This window comes from Cryptomeria japonica, chromosome 5 (genome assembly GCF_030272615.1).
Source record: "Cryptomeria japonica chromosome 5, Sugi_1.0, whole genome shotgun sequence".
NCBI lineage: Eukaryota > Viridiplantae > Streptophyta > Pinopsida > Cupressales > Cupressaceae > Cryptomeria > Cryptomeria japonica.
The window spans coordinates 121895912-121918770 of NC_081409.1; the positions used below are offsets into that span (position 1 = coordinate 121895912).

A 22859-nucleotide genomic window follows, 5' to 3' on the forward strand; every position below is an offset into this window, starting at 1 on the left:
CACAAGATTGTGGAGACTTTAGGTTTTGTTGAGATATTGAATATCCCTGAATTTCTAGAAGAAGTAGTGAGAATTGTCCTAAGTAGAGCACATGGATAATTTCTATGGTTAGATTCTATCTACAAATTTACTTGACAAGAAATTAGGGCAGTAACTGGGAAACCCTCAATTGGCAGTAGACCAGACAAAACAAAGAAAGTTCCTAACAACAAAGTAATGACCCTAACTGGAGTAACATCAAATAGTAGATCACTGAGAGTGAATGACATCAAAGACATCAATTTGAGATTCATAAGTATGATACTTGGTTACAAGACTACACATGCAAACAGACTTAATTAAGTTTCTAGTCTTTGCATTGATAGTGCTTATGAAATGGTAAGCAACAATGCAATGATTGATGTGTGTGATAGGCTGAAAGATGAACTCATTGATAATTTGAAAAATATTAAAGGAGATAAGAAAGGGACATTTCACTTTGGTAATATTTTAGTATGCTTAATGTTGTCTTTCACTAAGGAAATTCCTAGTATAGGACCAAAAGACTTTGGATATGACATACCAGTAGGAAAATAATTACAGGAAGCTTTTACCGACATGGAAACTGCAAAAGACAACAATATAACTGAATGCTTTAAAGATTTTCAAGCTAAAATGAAAACTAGAGAAAGACTACTACAGAGTGTAGTGGACAAATATAAAAAAGAAATATGTCTTCTCATCAAAAAGGATGAGACATGGATGGAAGTTGTACTTCCTAGGACTATATGGGTAACTAAAATGGACTATGAGGTAGATCTCAACATTATTGAGACATATGCAAAAGCTTTGTTAGATGCACCAAGAGAACCAACAAGACAAGTTTTCGGTAGTGCTGAAACTATTGAGAGTGGTGTGAAAACAATGAAGCAAAGGAAGAAAAGAGAAAAGTGTAGGCATTTTGATGATGTTGTGATTCTCATTGACGGAAACACACTTTTTTTATGGTCACTTCCCTACGTATGATTTATACTCAACTGGTAATTGTTCCAACCAGTATTATGTATTATAGTCTTTAGACTATCGGTGTTTTGCAAAAGGTGTTTACCGGTCACAAACTGACTGAAGACCCAAAGTGGTATGAAGACCTCAAGAAGTTCGAGGATCCCAAAGCGGTACGAAGGAATAAAGTAGTAGTTAACATTTTTCCAATCTTCATTTTGACAACTGGTAATTAGTAAAATTTATGAATCGGTAATCGGTAATGAACCGGTATTACTCTATAATGAGTTACCAACTGGTATTTTTGTAATGAGTTATCATCCACAGACATTTTGGTGGTGATTTTGTGTCATGTTACCAAATGTGTCTAGATGCACTGAACCTAGGAACTTGCAATGTAATCCTATTGGACCGACATGAAATCAGATTCCTTTATAAGGACATTATGTCTAGGGTTTTAGTAGATGAGGGTTTTGTATGTGCGATCATAGAAGAGAAGATTAGGTTTGTGTGAAGAAACAGAGTGTGGAGATATTGAAAACTGAAGTAATGCTAAATGTGCATTAACAATGAGCTATCAAGGATCTAACCAAGCATATTGTGCTAGTATCTAGATCATCTACTTGTTTATTACTCATATCTTTGACAACTCTATTTTCGACAACTCTGAAACCCTTAACCGAGTAGGCCTGGCAAAGCCTTTGTAAGTACTCTAACAAGGTGGTTCACATATGTGAATCTGAAATCCTCTCACAAGGTAGTCTTTAACAGGACTCATCTCCTAAAAGAGATCTAGATTCCTAATAGGATCTATTCCCGGTGAAGAACATTGTCTGACCTTAACCGGTCTGTTTACTATTCTGCAGATAGTTACTTGTGAGTTTCCACTCACCATGGTTTTTCCCACTTGGGTTTCTATTTCAAAACCTCTTGTGTTATGGTGATTGTTCTCTTGTGGGTGAATGCTTTATTTGATGTTTGGTTTGCATTTGTCTTAACCAGTTTGTTAGTAAATCTGTTATACTGGTTAACTGCTAAATTGTTTAAAAGTTTAAGTTCAGTAATTTTTGGTATACTAATTCACCCCCACTCTTAGTATTCATCAAAAAGTATATTAGGGATGCATCAAAGAAGGTAGAGGAAATCAAAGAAAATGTTATGAACTTTACTGGGATAATGACTAGTGAGTTGGAAGGAGTGCAACCGAAGGCACACATTTCACCCATTGGCACATCTTCTGATAGTGAGATACCAGCTGAATTCAAAAGAGTTGAGAGGAAGAGAAAACATTCACCGGTACCCTCTCCTTCACCCAAAAGAACAAGAACTTTAAGGAAGAAACAACAGGTAGTCAGGCAACATGATAAGAAACTAACTCCCAAGAAGAAATAGAAATCGGTCATACCTTCATTAGATGATTTACTAAATGAAATAACTAATGATGGTAATCTGGCTAATGTGAGTAAATTGTATAACACATTCAAAATTCTGACAAGGAAAGCATTGAGAACAATATAATTTTACATCTGGATATATACAAAAAGGTTTTAATTGAAGTAGTGGATGATTTACCTAATGAACTATATAGAATATTAGATACAAAAAGGATTGTAGTGATGGAATTGGATAAGAAACTAAAAGCTGAAAAAATTCTAGCTGTACATCTGGTTAACTCAAAAGAGGAAATTGATGATCTAATTTGTGAGGCTAACAAATCCATTTTTGCTAGTGGTCACCGACAAGTAAGTTTTATGGGAGGTAGAGTAAATGAGATTGCAAAGGAGACAGCTGATAAATGGGATATATTTTTTGTGGAAAAAGAAAAACAAGAGGAAATGAACCAGCCAAAGAAAACATTCAAGGTGTATCAGAAGGATAAGGACAAGGGGAAAGGTAAAATTGGTGGTATTCCAAACATCAATATCATTGACAATTTACCGCCACCTTTGGATACTACACCGATACATACTGTTGATCCACTGGTTATTGAGAGTAAAGGTATCACACATGATGACACTAATCCTGAATTTGAAATACTATTCACCATGAATGTGGATACTCAGGAAGTGAATATTGTTGTGGACAAGGACACTACATAGGGTAAGGATGATAATGGCAACATTGCTGAAAAACTGGTAGAGACTGTTGAGGTTGAGATCCCAATAGAGAAATCATTACAATCAGATCAATCATTACAAACAGAGCAACCATTGGATACTAAGAACAATACTGAAGGTATAGATGGTGACACAAAGAAACCTACTGATTCTGAGACACCGATAGTTGAGCATACAAAGAAACCTACTGAGGCAAAGATACATATTGAAGCAGAGAAACTGACAATCACTAAGACACCTAAACAATCAGACAAACCTTTACTGGTTGAAATGCAAACTCAGACTGATCCACCAGAGGATAACACAAGAAAAATGGTTACAAATACAAAGAGTTGTACAGAGAAACATGCAAACCACATCTTTTGACAAAGGACATAGAAAAGGAGATCAACAGAGTACAGAAAGAAATAGATGATATACCTGATAACATAATTGGTTCATCCAAACCTATATCAGTTATTAAGCAGGAAGTAGCAAGTTTTGAGGAGAAATTGGAGAAATTTGAGAAAGGAAAGGCAAGGATTAAGTCAAATTCCAAAGAACTTAAATACAAACTTGGTCCTAAGTTGGACAATCTAATCTCTCTGAGAAATAAAATCTCTAAGGCATTACTTCAAGGAGAACGATCACCGGAAGAGAACATGCATCATCTCACTGACACGATCCAATAGACCGACGAAACCCTGAATGACAACAACAAATTCATGCAAAGTCTTAATTTGTTTTTGGCAGATATATTCCAGATTGTAACCAGTTGGTTACAAACTTTGAGGTGACATTTTTACACTCATTTGACTATTTTTGACAGCCTTTGTCATTGATGTCAAAGGGGGAGTAGTGGAGAGAGAAAAAAGATTATTTAGAAGAGATCATTTTCTTTGGGGGAGCACATATTTTTGGTAACTTTTTGGACTTCGGTTTTTGGAATAATTTTTGGATTTTTCTCATGAGTGTTGCCATCAACGCCAAAGGGGGAGATTGTTGGCATTCTACACTCTTATAAGAATAGTTGAGGTTGTCATTGATGGAAACAAACTGGAAACCAACTGGTATTCATCTGGTAAGCCACCGGTAGTTATTGACACCGACAATAGACATCTACATACACCAACAGACACTTTACCGACAATGACAACAATGCATACCGACACCCAAGCCGGCAGGGAATAAACTTTTGTTTATTATATTTAAATGTAATTATCTTTTGTAAAGTCGACATGGCATATTGTAAAAGACTCATATATATCTATGAGATCTTATAGGTCATTTAGCATGTATGGATGTATGAAAATTGTGTATAAGGTAATATAGTTGATAGCGAAGGTTTTGGTAATGGAATGAGCTTAAACGGGTACTGAACCTGGCATAGTTGATACTGATTTGAAGCAGTACATTGTATTGGATTTCATAATCTAGTTTTGTAGTCAGTGTGTCTCTTTTTAAGCACTGTGCTCTAGGCAGTTGACCTTCCTGCATGTGCAGGCCCCTCATTGTAAGTAATATGTATTCATTGGCCAGTGAGTGAATATTGTGGGTCACAAATCCCATCGAGGTTTTTCCCACACTGGGTTTCCTCATTAAATATCTCGTGTTATGGTGTGTTCTCTATGTTGTCTCTATTATTATTATTTGTTGCATTAATTCTTATTTGCTGATACACTGTTTTGGAATGCAAAGTTCTTAATAATTTTAAATATTCTACTAACTGGTTAGATACTGATTCACCCCCCCTCTCAGTATCTTTGGGACTGTCAATAGTCCTAACATAGGACACCATACGACCCCTTAGGACATCATATGGTCTGGTCCTAAGGGGTCATGTGGTGTGCTAAGGGGTCACATGGTGTTGTTAGGGGTCTTCTGGAGTCCTAATGGGGCCACACATGTGTTACAACATCATATGACCCATTAGGACACCATATGACCCCTTAGGAAATCATATGCTCATAAGGGGTTATGTGGTGTGCTAAGGGGTCACATGGTGTCATTAGGGGTCATGTGGGGTCTGAAATGGGCCACATGTGGTGTGGTAAGGGGTCTTATGGTGTCATTAGGGGTCATGTGGGGTCCTAGTGGTGCCACACATGTGTTATAACACCATATGACCCCTTAGGACACCATATGACACCTTAGGACATCATATGGTGCTAAGGGGTCATGCAACATGCTAAGGAATTTTATGGCATCTTTAGGGGTCATGTGGGGTCATAATGGGGCTACATATGTGTTACAACACCATATGACCCCTTAGGACACCATACGAACCCATAGGACATCGTATAATCCTAAGGGGTCATGAGTTGTGATAAGGGGTCTTATGGTGTCATTAGGGGTCATGTGAGGTCCTAATGGGGCCACACATGTGTTACAACACCATATGATCCATTACAACATGATATGAACCCTTAGGACATTATATTCTCCTAAGAGGACATGTGGTGTGCTAAGGGGTCACATGATCTCGTTAGGGGTCATGTGGGGTGCTAAGGGGTCTTATGGTGTTGTTAGGGGTCATGTGGGGTTCTAATGGGGCCACACATATGTTACAACACCATATGACCCCTTAGGACATCATATGCTCCTAAGGGGTCATGTGGTGTGCTAAGGGGCCATATGATGTTGTTAAGGGTCGCGTGGGTTCCTAATTGGGCCACACGTGTTACAACACCATACGACCCCTTAGGATGTCATATGGTCCTGAGGGATCATGTGGTGTGCTAAGGGGTCATATGGTGTCGCTATGAGTCTTGTGGGGTCCTAATGTGGCCAGAACTATGTTACAACACCATATGACCCATTAGGACACCATATGACCCCTTAGGACATCATATCCTTATAAGGGGTCATGTGGTGTGCTAAGGGGTCACATGATGTCTTTAGGGGTCATGTGGGGTCCTAATTGGGCCACACGTGTTACAACACCATATGACCCCTTAGGACACCATACAACCCCTTAGGATATCATATGGTCCTAAGGGGTCATGTGGCATGCTAAGGGATTATATAGTGTCTTTATGGGTTTTGTGGGGTCCTAATGGGGCTACACGTGTTAGAGCACCATATGACCCCTTAGGAAACCATATCACCCCTTAGGACATTATGTGGTCCTTAGGGGTCATGTAGTGTGTTAAGGGATCATATGGTGTTGTTAGGGGTCTTGTGGGGTCTTAATGGGGCCACACATGTGTTAGAACACCATATGACCTCTTAGGATACCATACGACCCCTTAGGACATCATATGGTCCTAAGGTGTCATGTGGTGTCCTAAGGGGTCATATGGTCTCATTAGAGGTCGTGTGGAGTCCTAATGTTGCCACACATGTGTTACAACACCAAATGATCCATTAGGACACTATACGACCCCTTAGGACATCATATGCTCCTAAGGGGTCATGTGGTGTGCTAAGGGGTCCAATGATGTTGTTAGGGGTCATGTAGGGTCCTAATTGGGCCACACATGTGTTACAACACCATACAACCCCTTAGTATACCATATGACCCCTTAGGACATCATATGCTCCTAAGGGGTCATATGGTGTGATAAGGAGTCATATGGTATCATTAGGGGTCATGTGGGGTCCTAAGGGACCACACATGTATTAGAGCACCATATGACCTCTTAGGACACCATATGACCCCTTAAGATATCATGCATGGTCCTAGGGGGTCATATGGTGTCATTGGGGGTCATGCGGGGTCCTATTGGGGCCACACACGTATTAAGACATCATATGACCGCTTAGGACATCAAATGTTCTTAATGGGTCATATGGTGTGCTAGGGACCTTATATCATGTCGTTAGGGGTCATGTGGGGTGCTAAGGGGTAGAGAGAGGGAGAGAGAGGGATTTAGAGAGGGTGGGAATACAATGTGCTAAGATATTGAGAGACAGTATATGCATATATTTTACATACATATATGTATACATACACATACACATATTATATGCATTTACATACACATATGCATGCACATATTATATATATATAGACATAGACATGTTATATACATACATATCTATTTCTATGTATTGGAATGTTTTATGTTAACAATGTGTATGGGATTTTGTTTTTATAACCCTGTACGCGCTTTTGTTTCTATAAACCCATTCACGCTTTTAATTAAAAAAACTCGTTCGCGTTTAATGCATTTTGGCTTGTGAATAGGCTTGGATGACAAGGCTGAGGATTGGAAGTTTTATTTCCCTCCATTTCCCTCCTTTTTGACATGTTTTGTTTTATCAAATTGGTTTCTCAACTTTTTCATCATCATGTTTACACCTCATCAATTGCGTATTTCTAAAATTTCCACCATAATTTCACCCATCTTGTGACATTTCTAACCATATAATGTTTAAAAATAATTGAAGAACATTAACATATTAAGCTTGAATTTCTTTTACTAGTGTCTCCATAGTTCTCAGAGACATGTGTACCATTTTTTAAATAAATTTTGATCTACTTATCCAAATTTAGAAAAAAAATAGATATTATTGTACTGAAATTGATTCTTTACACTTTAAGACAAAAAAAATGCATTTTCGATTATTTTGGTGCAAGTTATGCTTTGTGCACAAACATGTACCTGATTTTTCAGGATGTGCCCATTTCAAAAAACTATTAAAAAAAATACTCAATAGAAAATTACAAAAAAATACACAACTTCTAGTGCTCACTCTTAGCTATATTTCTACCAAATGATTTTTCAAAATACTAAATCTAACCATGACTTTTTTTATGTGCATGCCAGACACTATGTTATGTTTAAAAAAAAAATTAGGAACTGTTTTTCATGTACAAAGGATTTGACCCCCTTAATCTTATCCAATTTTGAAAATATTTAGTAGTTTGGAAACTAAATTCAGAGTACTACAGTATTTGTTCTTTGAGTATCTTCAAATTTTGAGTGGACGAGTCTCAAATTTCTCCTCCATGTTCAGGTTAAGCTAGTTTAAGAATAAAGGTGTCTACTTATACCCCCCTTTTTGCACACCATCTTGGTGGACTTACTCGAAATCGGATTGAATTTTAAAGAGGCCCAATCAATATCTAGACATGTGCTATGATAAAAAAATTGATTATTGAATTCAATCATCTTAGATTTTCTACAAAAAGAAGGTGAGAAATTTTATGATCCCCCATCATCCTCCAAGAGTTCTTCTTTAGGAATATTATTTTTAGTAGGAGATGGTGTGTTTGTATAAATTGGAGACAAGATTGTAGGAACTAACAAAGTACATTGTACTTAAATTTGTATGTTTTTGTTAGCTTATCAAGTAAACACTTAATTAATATATGCATAAGGTACAACATGATAATAAGGTTAATGGTTCACTCCATTCCTTACAACATTTTTTGATCTTTGGTGAGGTTGAGAGACATATTGATGAAGGTGGACTTTAGGCTTCTCAGCAAAATGGATAACATTGATTTGATCTTGGTTAGAATCCTCATTTATAGGAGAGAGAGAATTAAAAATATTATAATGATGGGAAATGGTGTTATCCTCTTGCTTTGAAGTATCTTCATGACAAACCTTAGGAAAGGGACAATCATATCTCATTGATGCTTCATCTCTAGGGGGAAGATTATTGAAATAAATAGAAGGTGAGGTGTTATTAAGGGAATTATCAATCATATCACCCTATTTCACCATAATATCATCCTCTTTCACCGAGATACTCTCATGAGGGAGGGATGTATTAAGAGAATAATCAACATAATTATCCAATGGTTCATCCCAAAGAGGGAGATCATTGAGAGAAGTGTTAAAAATATCTTCTCGCATCAATATGTCCTCTTTAGGGAGAGAAACTTTGGGAGAGGAATAATTGAAAGGTTCATAAAAGGGATTTCATATATCTTAAATCCTTGTAGCTTAAGAGAATCCTCTAGCACCAAATAATCCTTATGGGGGAGGTACATTTTAAGAGAAGGATGAACATCATTCTCCAAAGCTTCATCTTTAGGAGGGAGATCTTTGAAATAAGTGTTCATATTTTCTTCTTGCATGAATGTGCCCTCATTGGTGTTACCAATTTTGGAAGGGTAAATCATAGCTATGAATGAAAGGGAGAACTAAGTTATCAACATATGCAAGAAACGAAACATGATGAACACATTTAATGTAACTTGAAATTGAACTAGCAAAATAAGATAAGAACTCCATCTGCACTTATGATCAAATAAGAAACTGATATTCATTGCAACCAAAGTAATTTTCACTTAATATATGCAATGAAATAATGAAAAATTAAATCTAAAACACAAATGATCAATAATGCAACCCACAAGTCAATTTTAGAAAAATAAAGTAGAATTTTTATAAAATTAACCTCTAAATTTATGTAATTCAATTTTGGATATGATCTATGAGTGCAAACCTAAATTTTAAAATGCATAAAAAATCATAATTAATCATGAAAGACATCTGGTTCACCAAAATAAAATGGTGTAATTTGGAATTAGGGTTTCATCAATTAAGATAATAAAACTACTAACTAGATTAGCCATACATTGAAAGAAACGTGAATCCAATAGATCTAGCCATAATCCAAAGAAGGAAAAGGCTAAAATTATTATTAGATTCACTAATTTGTTTGTCTCCTTTCTAAATTAAAATTAGATTTGTAATTGTGAAATTAGGGAAAAATGAGAGATAATTGAATTAAATTGTTGAATACAAAATGCTACAAGTGTCCCATAGAGCCACAACCTAGGATATGGGAAAAAGAAGATGTTTAGAACCTACTCCTAGAAGTTTGACCTAATTTTTCAGGACTAGGTAGCACAAATCCACATTGGTCCTCTAAATTTTTCTTCATCAAAAGCTGGTCCCTATTTGTCACTATTGACTCTACCAAAATTCTTAAGTACAACTCCTGAATCTAGATCATGAACACAAAATGAGAAAGAGAGATGTTGTGGATAGGTGTTTGCCTAAGTCAAACACTAGTTTAGGAATTAATCTTGAATGAAATAATGCAAATACTAAAATAAATGTTAAGGAGATATACCTTAGATCTGCAAATGTTGATGATGATGCAATGTTCTTTGAATGTAATCACAAATGTTGAATGTAGTGGAATGACAAACACGTTAACATGAAAAACCCTAATCACACTCATGTTCTTGCATGAAGATTCATACAACTTTTCTCCACGATGCTTGAATGATGAATATGAAGCCTTGAACCTTTAAAGATGTTTGATGATGAATGCTTCATGGATACATGAATGCTATAGATAGATGATGGAATTCATAATGAACTAATAGGATGTGTTTATATAGGGTTTCCTAGGTAAATTACTAATTAGGCCAACCTCCAATGGCAATGTGTAGCCCCTGGAATCAAATGCTATTGGGGAGATATAGAACCTAGCCCATTTCAAATTGGGGCCCATTTGAGAGGGATCGAGGCTTTTTGGGGCACCCTAGCCTAGATCAAAGAATACCACACCCTATTCCTTGTACAAACAAGACCAAAATAAATAGCCAGAGGAGAGAGTATCCCATGATAGGACCCACCAAAGGGTGTTCATGACATCAAAGTTAGAGAATAGGATCAAATCAGACCTAGAGAGGGGATGGGGATAGGAAATGTTAATGTAGGAGCACAAACATGAGGTATAAATTGGACCGGTTACAATTCATCATGCAACAGGACATAGATAGGAGAGAAAGTGAAAATGCAGATTTGTGAAGGGTATGAGTAGAATCAAAGTAGGCATCACGTATCAAAAGACAAAATGCCAAGGTGAGGTCTAGGTGAGGACAAAATTGTATATAGATACAATTTATGATGTTGCAACATGATATCTCAAATGAGGTTATTTGATACCATTATTCTATGTTCAATTAGGGCTCTCCCTCTTCTAGAGATGAAGAAAATAAAGTTCTACAATGCTTTCCACATGTCATCTCTAATAAAATGAATGAAAAGTGTATCATCTCTATCTCTTTAGATGAACTTGAAAGGACTATGTTCTAGATGAAGAAAGGTACAACTCTTGGTCCAAACAATTTCCCAATTGATTTCTTCTAGAAATTTTGGGAGATTTTTTTTTTTTTTTTTGGAGGTGGTGCTTGAAGTTTAGAATAACAAATAGATGTTACAAGTAATGAGTGCTAACTTTTTTGTTTCTTATTCCAAAGTGAGAGGGGCCTAACTCCTTCGTAGCTCTATGTAATGTTGTTTATAAGATTATTTTGAAGATAATAGAAGAGAGGATTAAAGTATGCCTTAGTATGGTTATGTTTGAAGAACAGGGAGGTTTTGTAGTGGGTAGGAAAATGTTGGATAGAGTGGAAATAACTTTGAAAGCTATTCATTCATGGATACCTTTAGGAAAAAATCCATGTTCATAAAATTGGACATGGAAAAAGCTTACAACCATGTGAAATTGTGTTTCATCCAAAAAATACTCATGGTTTTTTTTCTTTTGGCATGAATTAGGTTAAGTGGGTGATGAATTTTATCAAGCATATCACCTACGTTGTTGTAATTTATATATGCATGGTGTAGATTACTCCTGAAATTTTTTGTTACATACCTCAATTCTATGTTGAGACATTTTTTGTGGGTTGGTTCTATATAGTCTTTAAAGTGGATTTTGGTAAGTGGTAATCTATCTATAAACCAAAGTAGGAGGGAGGACTAGGTTTGAGATAGGATTCCCTCATAAGGATTTCCCTAGTTTCCAAGCTATATTGGGGATGGTGCATTAGTCTAAATTAAGCTTTGGTAAGAATGATTTCTTCCAAATACATGAGATGGATTGAAAGAGTTGATATTCATAGGATGAACTTGGAAGGTAAAGGGTCTTTAATTAGGGATACTCTCAAAAAGGGATCCAGTCTAATTAAGGATTGTTTTAGTTTATAATAAGGGCTCAAGGGATCTTTTCTACTATGAATCCTAGGATGGAGCTATCCTCCTATTTTATGAGAGTTCCTATGCCTTTAGGGCCTCAAAAATTCTTTCTTGGAGGTAGGATAGTCTAGAGTGGAGAATTTGAAACTTTCCCAAAGAATGGGGTAGCATGAGGTGTGGAGGTAGAAGGAGCCTTGTGAGTGGCCACCGAGAGGTTCAGTAGAGGCTTGAGAGGAGCTTTCTTAGATCTTGGTTGGGAGAGTTTGTAGAGCTTTGAGAGGTTGTGAAACTTTGTCTTAGGGTTCCAATCCTAAAGGGGATTACTTAGTTTCTTATTATTATTGGGAATTAGATCAAAAAAAGTATGGTAGAGAAGAGGTCCTATGGTGGAAAAATGTGTGGAACAAATTTTCTTGGCCCAAATACATTTTTTTCCTTTTGGTGGTCGTATGAAATAGATGCCTTACTTGGGATGAATTGTGGAAGTGGGAGTTTCAAGGACCATCCAATTGTATTATATGTGGTAATAGTGAAGAATGTTCTTAACATTTATTTTCCTAGTATTCTTGCTCCAAGGACATTTGGCACCACTAGTGGAGTATCTGGAAGTAGGCTTGTATCAATGCTTCTTCCATTGTTTATTTCTAGAGAAGTATGGCAAGGCCTCTATCTAAGGCATTCCTTAAAGTTGATTTGTCTATTGGCTTCTCCTAGATCTTCTGGAAAATTTAGCTAGAATGAAATTGCATAATTTTTTAGGGTAGCAATATGAAAGTGCTTTAGTTATGGAGAAGAATCATTTGCATGATTTGAGAAACTATTCTTGCTAAGTGTGAAGTATTTATTCCCCCAAAACTTGGAGAAGTTGTAATGATGCATAATTTTGGATTATTAAGGACCATGTCGGGGCCTCCCTAGACTCAAAAAAGAGGCACACCTATAGAGAAAACCTAGGGAGATGGTAAATGGACTCCACCTCCTAAAGGATAGCTCAAGATTAATGGAGATGGGTCTTCTAGAGGAAATCTTAAACATGCAAGGATTGGAGGAGTTGGTAGAGATAATTTTGTTGAGGTTCTTTTCTTGTTTTCCATCTACAAGGGAAATAAATCCAATAATCTTATGGAGGCCCTTGCTCTTCTTTATGTTTTGGAGTGGCGATGTGTTAGGATTCCCACAGATACTGAGATGGGGGGGTGAATCAGTATCTAACCAGTTATAATATTTTCTTGACTTAAAACATGTAAAGCATATTAATATTGTATACTGGTAAACAAGAAATAATGTAGTAAACAAAGATAACAACCACCACATGAGAAACACACCATAACACAGTAGTTTAACGAGGAAACCCGGTGCACAGGAAAAAACGCGGTGGGATTTGTGACCCATAATATTCACTTACTAGCCAATAAGAGAATATTACTGCTACAAGAGGGGCCTACACATGCAGGAAGGCCAAGTGCCTAGAGCTCACTACTCAATTACAAATTGGGAAGTCTCACCTACTTACAAAGTGGATTATATAAATCCAATATCTTGTACTACTTCAAAATAGCATCTACTATGCCAGATCCAGTACCAGTTTATAGCTTTGCTTCATACATAAACCCTTAACCTATAATTCGCATAATAGGTCTACCTTATTTTGCCTAATTACATTCCTTCATACTTACATATTTGTTCTACAATGATCTCTTATATATATATGAGTCATTTTACAATTTTCCAAGTTGACTTACAATGATTTTACAATAATAAAAAAAAAAAATTACAAACAAAATTCCTGTCGGTTTCTGTGCCGGTATGCTTCCTTTCACTGCCGATGCCAGTGGTTTGTGTGCCGGTGTAGAATCTGACTTTGCTGGTGCCGATGGATTGCCTTGCCAGTGTCATAGGATTGTAAGGTTGCTGTCAATGACAAAACTTTCAATCACCTACAATGTCTCATTGGACTGTGCATTTGCCAACAATCTCCCCCTTTGGCATTGATGGCAACACTCATGAGAAAAATTCAGAAGTGTATCAAAAAATTGAAGTCCAAAAATTGTTACCAAAAATGTGTGCTCCCCCTGAGTAGATGATCCCTAAGTTATTGGATTTTTCTCATACCACTACTCCCCCTTTGGCATCAATGACAAAGGTTGTCAAAGTGTCAATAGAGTGTGGTTTCCTGCTTCATCCTTGTAACCAGTTGGTTACAATCTGAAAAAGATCTGCCAAAACTAGATTCAAGCTCTCAATGAACTTTTTGTTGTCTTTTATTGCGGCCTTTGTCCTCTAAACTGTCCCGGTGAGGTGTTGCATTTGCTCTGCCGGTGTTTCTGTCCTTGAACCAGGGCATTAGATATTTCTTTCCTTAAGGTGGTGAGGTAGTCCAGTTTTGGACTTAGTCTCCATTTAAGATCCTTAGCCTTACCTTTTATTCTTTCCTTTTCTCTTTCCAGCTTTAATAGTTCTTCCTCAAAACCTGTTATCTTCTACTCAAAAACTGATAGTGAATCAGATGAGTTAAAGAAATTGTCAGCTAGTTGATTTATTTCCTCCTGTATCTTGCTGATCTTCTTGTCTATGTCAACTATCAAAAAGTTAGTCTTACAAGTATCTCTGTACAAAGTTTTGAATTCCTTTAATGTGCTACATAATTCCGGTAGAAGTGTGTCAAACTGCCTTGTACACTTCTTTATTTCTTCCTCAAGGAATTTGCGTTTTTCCTTTTCTAATCTCTCCTTTAATGCTTCCTCTTCTATTTGTTCAACTGTGACAGTGTTTTCAGTAATATACTTAGACAAAGTGTCAAGTTGACTCAAATAATCTTTATTATCTACATTACATTTTGGAGCTATCATCTTCAGAATTGGAATTGTATCATCTATAGCCTTGTATTCTTGTGAGCTACAATTTGTTATTTTCTTTAAGGAGTCCAAAAGAACTTTTGTTACTTTAGTTTATTTGAATCCTATAGTTGAAGTGCCAACACTCTATATCCCACTGGTGGGAGCAATATCCTTGCTTGTGGTAACCTCTGGTAGGTCAGTTTGTGTTTCCATTTCCTTAAGCAAAGGTTTGTCTTGCTCAGCTGATTCCGGTGGTACTGACTCTTTGTGAACCTGTTGCGGTGATGGAGCCTTTTGCTCTTCTTGTTGTTCTGTGTTACCTTCTATCAGTTTACCTTGTGTGTTATCTATTACTGGTGCCTCACTGGCCATATCTGTCTTTCCAGTTGTGTTCTTATCTACCACAATGTTAACTTTCTGAGTATCAATGTCAACTGTGTATAACACCTTAGAGTTTGGATTAGTGTCCTCTTGTGGTATCTCCATATTCTCATTAGCCAATTGACTTTCAATTGTAACTACCGGTGGAGTATTCAGAGGCGGTGGGGATAAGTTGTCTTTTATTTTTATGCTCAGAGGTCCACCAACCTTGCCTTTACCCTTATCCTTATCTTTCTGATATACTTTAATAGGTTTAGGATTTCTATACTCTTCCTGCTTTTCTTTCTCAACAAGGAATATGTCCCATGCATTAGCAGTTTCCTTTGCAACCTCATTTACTCTACCAACCATAAGTGCTACATGCCAGTGTGCAGTTGAAAATACTATCCGGTTAGCCTCTGAGATCATATCATCTATCTCCTTTGGTGAGTTAACAGGATAAATAGCAAGTAGTTTCTCAATTTTTATTTTCTTGTCAAGCTCTACAACAAATTGCCTTCTAGCTTCAAGTCTCTTAAATAGTTCTACTGGTAATTAATCTACAACTTGCATCAAAAATTTCTTATAGATATCCAAGTGTAGAACTACACTGTTTTCAACTTTCTCCTTGTCATCAACTAATAATGTATCATATAATTTGTTGATGTTTTTCAGTTGTCCATCCTCTATTATTTCATCTAGTAGTTTGTCAATTGGAGCAATGTTTTGTTGTGTCTTTTTCTTTGGTGTTAAGTTTTTCTTCTTTGGAGTTGTCTTCTTAGCCAGGGGCCTTACTGCCTATTGTTTTTGTCTGGTTCTTCTAAGCGAAGGTGTGGATACCAGTGAAGGTTCTCTTTTCCTCACAACTCTTTTAAAATGCGGCTGGCATGTCACTTTCCAAAGAAGTTTCTGTCGATGAAAGGTGAGTTTCTGGTTGTTGTGCTTGTAACTCATCTTCAGTGATACCGGTTTGTTTAAGTACATCTTCTTTGATAGCCTTTGCTTGCCTAGATCCTCTTCTTACTGTTGCTTCTACCTTCTTTACTCTTTTCTTTGATTGAATTTGATTCTCAATAGTCTCAGCACTACCAAATACCTCTTCTTTTGGTTCCTTAGGTTCTTCCAGAAGGGCTTTTGCATATGTTTCAATTATGTTGTCATCAGTCTCATAACCTATTTCAGTAACCCAAATGGTTCTTGGGACAACTACCTCCATCCAAATCTCATCCTTCTTAATAACAAAGCATATTTCATCGTTATACTTATCTACAATTGCTTGTAAAAGTCTGACTCTAGTATTCATCCGGGCCTTTAATGCTCGAAAGTACTCATTTATATTCTTTTCTCTATTTTCACCCATGTTGTGTAGTAAATCAGATAGTTGTTTTCCTACCGGTATGTCAAAACCTAGATTTTTGTTGCCAATACTGGGCACCTGTTTTGTTATGTGCAACATTAAATAGATAAGTAGGTTAAAAAATCTAAATGTCCCCTTTTTGTCTTTCTTGATTTTTCCAAGATTATCAATTAGTTCATCCTTCAACCATTCACACACATCTATTTTTGCATTATCCTTGATCATATCATAAGCACTCTTTATGCATAAACTAGAAATTGAGTTTAACCTATTTGCATGTGTTGTTTTATACCCTAAAATCATGTTAATGAATCTGACATTGATGTCGGTTACATCATTCACTCTTAAAGATCTTTTGTTAGATGTTGCACCTGTTAGGTTAGTCACTAGGTCATTTGAGACCTTCTTTGCCTTATCAGTTCTGTTACCAGTGGAGGGTAACCCTATCAGAGCCTTTACTCCCTCTTTAGTTCTTTTGTGAACTGAGTCTAACCATAAAAATTCACCATGAACCCTACTTAAAACTATCCTTATAACATCCTTAGGGAATTCTGAAATACTAAGGATTTCAGTGAATCCTAGGGTTTCGACTATTTTGTGTTCAGGTTTCACATTACCGGAATCATCACAAATTATAGTCTTATACATGTTCTTAATTTCCTCATCACCTAATTCTTCTATGTGACAATGAATATACATTCTAGGGTCTTCTGCAAAAACTACTCCTTTGGGAATTTGAGAAAATGCACCAACATTGTCATCCTTCTTAGCTATTTCAGGAACTAACTGAAATATAGGCCTAGGGTGTTTGATTACTTTGACTACAATAGGGTTTGCTATGAATTCAGGTACAAAAGAAGATGCCATGATTATAAATACCTTTCTCTGCCTTAGGAATGATTGATTCTTGAATTGCTTTGCTGCTTTGCTCGAAATGTCTTTGCTCAGAATTTTCGCACTCTTCGAATGTTTGAATGCTCAGTGAAGTAGAATGGAGCCAAAAACACTGATTTATAATGTTAATTTTGCCAACCACCACATTTAATGCTTGTCGGTTAAGTAATCACTTAACTTGTGTGCCGGTATAGAAGTAATTTCAACTTCTCACCATCAATCGAGGGAATAATAGCATGTTTCACATTTGATTGCCAAACCCTCAAAGAAATTTTCTTCAGTTAGATGAAGACTCTCTTGCCGATGGAGTGTTACTTTCATCTGCCGGTGGAGTGTTACTTTGTTCTGCCGATGGAGGAGTATTCCTATCAACATTTAGTTCTGATTTCCTGATCCATTGTTTTGAGAATTCCTACTTAAATTCTTCAACCTTTTCTTTACCTTTCAAACTAGCACCATTGTTGTTTACCGGTGAGGAATTGCTTCTACAAAATTTAGCAATATGTCCAATTTTGTTACAAGCATAACAAGTCACATTATTTTTCTAAATAGCTTTCCCATAACCTATGCTGGTTTGTGTTTTGCATTGATTAGATAAGTGTCCAAATCTTCCACAAACATATCATCTCACATTCATTCTGCAATTTTCAGAATTATGACCAATTTGGTTGCATTTTAAACATTGACCGATGGGTGTATTGGTATTCTGATAATTTCTAGATCTACATTGATTTTCTCTATGACCATACTTGTTACAATTAAAGCATTTGCCATTAAATTTATAAGCAGTAGGTTGTCTTACCGGTTTGCCATGATCCTGTGTGTTTGCAGTACCGGAGCTTTCACCAACTTCAAAGCCAAGACCATTAGTGTCAACATTAGGTTTTTGATTCTTCAACAAGTCACCATGTTCTTCTGAGCTTTTCTTGATTTTTTATTTATGTTGATTTGCAGCAGCCAGTTCTCCTTCCAAGATACCTTTTTATCTCATGAGTTCATTTGAGTCATTATGTACATGCATCAAATCTATCTTCAACATATCATTTTCATAACTAAGTCTTGTGTTTTCATTTGCAGCATCATTCAGTCTTCTAATCAAGTCTTCTTCATTCTTCTTTCTATCTTCAATTTCTTTACAAAATCTCATAGTCATATCCTGCATCTCATTATTTGTTATCATGTTTTCTTGTTTCAACTTATTCATCAGATCACTAAGAGTTTCCTTTTCATCATTCTCATTTTGCATCTTTTCACACAGATCTCTTCTCTTGTTTCTTGAAATGGTAAGATTTTCTTGAAGTGCTTGAATAATATCCTGTGCAGCTTTTAGATCATCTTCAAGTTTGATATTTTTCAATATTTCTTCATCATAGTCTGAGAGAGCTCCTTCTAATTGCTTCATCAAGTTTTCCATCTCTACCGGTGTCAAGATCTTCCTCAAGTTGTTAGACTTATGAAAATAGAGGACCAAGCTCTAATACCAATTGTTAGGATTCCCATAGATACTGAGAAGGGGGGGTGAATCAGTATCTAACCGGTTATAATATTTTCTTGACTTAAAACATGTAAAGCATATTAATATTGTATACCGGTAAACAAGAAAAAATGCAGTAAACAAAGATAACAGCAACCACACAAGAAACACACCATAAAACAATAGTTTAATGAGGAAACCCGGTGTGGGAAAAACCTCGGTGGGATTTGTGACCCACAATATTCACTTACTGGCCGATAAGAGAATATTACTGCTACAAGAGGGGCCTGCACATGCAGGAAGGCCAAGTGCCTAGAACTCACTGCTCAATTACAAAATGGGAAGTCTCACTGACTTACAAAGTGGATTATATAAATCCAATGTCTTGTACTGCTTCAAAATAGCAGCTACTATGCCAGATCCAATACCGGTTTATAACTCTGCTTCATACATAAACCCTTAACCTATAATTCGCATAACAGGTCTGCCTTATTTCGCCTAATTACATTCCTTCATACTTACATATTTGTTCTACAATGATCTCTTATATATATGAGTCATTTTATAGTTTGCCAAGTCGGCTTACAATGATTTTACAATAATAAACAAAATAAATTACAAACAAAATTCCTGTCGGCTTCTATGCCGGTATGCTTCCTTTCACTACTGGTGTCGATGGTCTGTGTGCCAGTGTAGAATGTGACTTTGCTGGTGCCGGTGGATTGCCTTGCTGGTGTCATAGGATTGTAAGGTTGCCATCAATGACAAAACCTTCAATCACCTACAATGTCTCATTGGAGTGTGCATTTGCCAACATGATCCTCATTTTCTTAGAGTAAGATAATTTGTGAGTCTAAATCCCAGATCTTAGTTAATTTATTGAACAAGTAGAATTTTTATAGTGTCAATTGGTAGTTGGATTTGGTGACCGAGTTGTTTGCTAGGTTGGGTAGTTGCCTGAATTTAGTCTCTTTCATTCACATCCCGCGAGAATGCAATGGTGTCACTAATTGTTTGGCTAAATGGGCTTCTAATAAATGGGGTGATTGGAATATCAAATATTGGGAGCACCTTCCCTTAGAGTGCTCTAGTAAATTGCATCAATTGATTAATGAGGACATTTATGGATAAATTAGGGTTATGGCATTGTGCTTTCTTGTGATTTCTTTTATTTGCCATGCTTGATATGGCTATTGGTTCTGAGGCCTATATAGGTTGGGTCTTTTCCCTTCATATGTGTTGATTTTCTCTTGGTCTGGAAAAAAGGTTTAATTCTTTTGATTAGAAACTTTTTTACCCAATGATTTTGAGTGCAGAATTTTTTATTTTTTTTATTACTTTCATTTAATATAGAAGCAAATAGTCCAATATTTACGATGCAAAGACAATTAATTATTTAAGATCAATACTAATTTTGTATAAAAAAAATATTACATTTAAAATATAGAATAAAAATGAATCCCAAATAAATGAAAAAATATTAAAAATATAGTTTTCACCTCATTAATGATTTCGAGCATAGAAATTTTTAAAAAGTTAACTTCATGGACATTTGAAATTATTTCTTTAATTACTCTCATTTGATATGGAGGGAGAATGGTCCAAAGACAATTAATTGTTTAAGGTCAACGGGGATGGGTCTGGGTATTCAATTATGTTGGGTTGCCAAATGACACATGGGACCAATCATAGTGAGTGTTTACCATTCCTTTTGGTTTTTCTTTCTTTTCAGTTATCAAAACTATTTGAGTTGCAAAAGAGGCGGCAAATTTGTTGGAGACTCCTAGTTTTAATCTCCTTTATTAAGGAAGAATTTTAGTAGAGTATAAGTAAAAGCCTTGGGGGGGCCTTTCATATGGAATCCCTAGGCTTTGCAGACTACTGGTTATATACCCTTCTAATTCCATGTGTAGGTATTGTGAAATGATATCAGATGATAATAAATGCAAGGGCAGCCATAGCTAAGGTGTAGTATGCCTTCTCCCCATAGGCGTAGTTATAAATCTACTGTATTTTGTGGAATCTCCAGATATTTCTATAAGCACCTCAACTTTCACTATCTTGAAGCTTTTAAAGTAAACAGATGTTACAATTTGATTAGTTTGCAGGAAGAAACACATCAATCAAACAACTTACATATATTCCAAGTTAAGTATTATCTGATAGTTTTACACATCATTCACAATTTGACTTATATTATTCAGATCAAAAGATATGATGAAAAAATTGAACGGAAAAGGTCTGTGGAGGCCATTGAGCTGTCTTATTATAAGCTACAGATTGTACCATAAAAAATTCGGTGGAGGTAGTAAAATTTGGGAAAGTTTAATTCTCACCGCCATCTCTTTTTTTAACTCTATACTCTTCTATGGACAGTATTGTGCAGAGTTATTCGAGCCCATAAAAAGTACAATGTTACGTTTGTTTTCTGGCGTAGACAAAGACTACCATCCAGTTTAATGTTCCATACTTACCCGTCTTTACCTCTTCAATTAAAGCGGCCGCATAGATTCTTTCTACACATTTGTTGGTTTCTAGAAAAATCTATTTTACCTGTATGATTCTTCTTCGCTTGTGTATAAAACTTCTCATTGATAGATTCCTCCTAAATTTAGTGATTGCTCTGTTAATGGTGCACTTTTGATCAGGTTTTCTGCTTATAAACAAGATACCCATTTGTTTTTTGGGCTCTGTTAACTATTATCATGGATGTCAAGGAAGAAAAAAGGAGGCTGGAAATCCTGTGTTCTGAACAGGAGAAGGTTTCAAAGAAAAGGAGCAAAAGCACAGTTGTTTCAGATGATAAAGAAGATGAAGTGGAACAGTTTTTGGCTTTGTTAGACAGAATTCAAGCAACGAAGAAAATGTTTAATCAGAAGTGTAGCTATACAAAGGAGATATGCAGGAAAGAGCACTGTTACAAGAATATGTCTCCATGGAAGCCTTCGTTTCAGTGGGAGGATTTCCATAAGGGTGGTAAAAGTAATGGGTGCCCTGAAGAAAAGGATTTGGTTTCTCATACAACTTATAACAGAGACAGATCAGTTGAAAATCAGAGAGAAGGTATTGGATCTGGTAATCATGTTAGGGTTTGGTCTTCTGGTGAATATGCAGTTATTGATCTCAATGTGGAGGCCACTCCATAAAGCAAGGTTCAGGTAATGTTGCAGTCATTTCGTTAGGATTAAGAAAATAAATAGTGCTGATATGAACGTGGATTGATACCCACGTCACTAGAGTTGTATTCAGCTTCTAGAACTCCCATTTTCTTTCCGAAGAACACAAAGTATATTGACTTTATTATACATCTTTTATCATCTATTACATAACCAAAGCAGAAGTTGTATTCAATTTCAGGAGAATCAAGTGCAAGAAGTATATTAACTTTATTACATACCCTTTTATTATCAGTTAGACAGGCAAAAAAAAAAGAGCAGGAGTTGTATTCAGTTTCAATCATGTTATGGTCATTCTTTGCTCTTCATTAATCATTTTATTTTTTATTTCTTTGGCGCTAAGAATTCTTTTGGTAAACTTTACTCTTTTATCCAGAACATTGATAATTAGCTATTCAGTAAGGAGGTCTTTCCAAAATATTGTAGTGGGTATTTGTTGCAGAAGTGTTTTTTAAGAGGTGTATTATTTTTTTGAGCAATAGTTAATGTCAAATAATATATTCCGAGTTTCTTTTAAAAAATTTGGTTGAACAAACGCTTCAAAAATTTATTTTCAAATTTATATTATTGAACAAACTGTTTTTCAGTCTACAAATTATATAATAATATAGAACTATCCAATATTTCATATAGAACCTGACTCCAAATAATATCCAGATAACAAAAATGAATTCTCTCATAAAATCCCTACTCTATAAAACTAATTCTGAAAACCCTCCATAAAACCGAAGGCTTAATATGATAAGACAGCCAAAACAAATTGTGTGACGATCTGGCAAAGAAATAAAAT

General features: G+C 35.9%; 1 protein-coding gene across 1 annotated transcript; it reads left to right on the forward strand.

Annotated features, from left to right (window-relative positions):
- Positions 1-21395: 21395 nt before the first annotated feature.
- LOC131031353 (uncharacterized) lies at positions 21396-22289 on the forward strand. Its single transcript, XM_057962449.2, has one exon. It carries the CDS (start codon positions 21599-21601, stop codon positions 22037-22039), a length of 441 nt encoding a protein of 146 aa, XP_057818432.1. The 5' UTR covers positions 21396-21598; the 3' UTR covers positions 22040-22289.
- Positions 22290-22859: the final 570 nt, after the last annotated feature.

Excerpts from the sequence above, each read along its gene's own strand:
- LOC131031353 (XM_057962449.2), top strand. The coding sequence starts at position 21,599 with ATGGATGTCAAGGAAGAAAAAAGGAGGCTGGAAATCCTGTGTTCTGAA.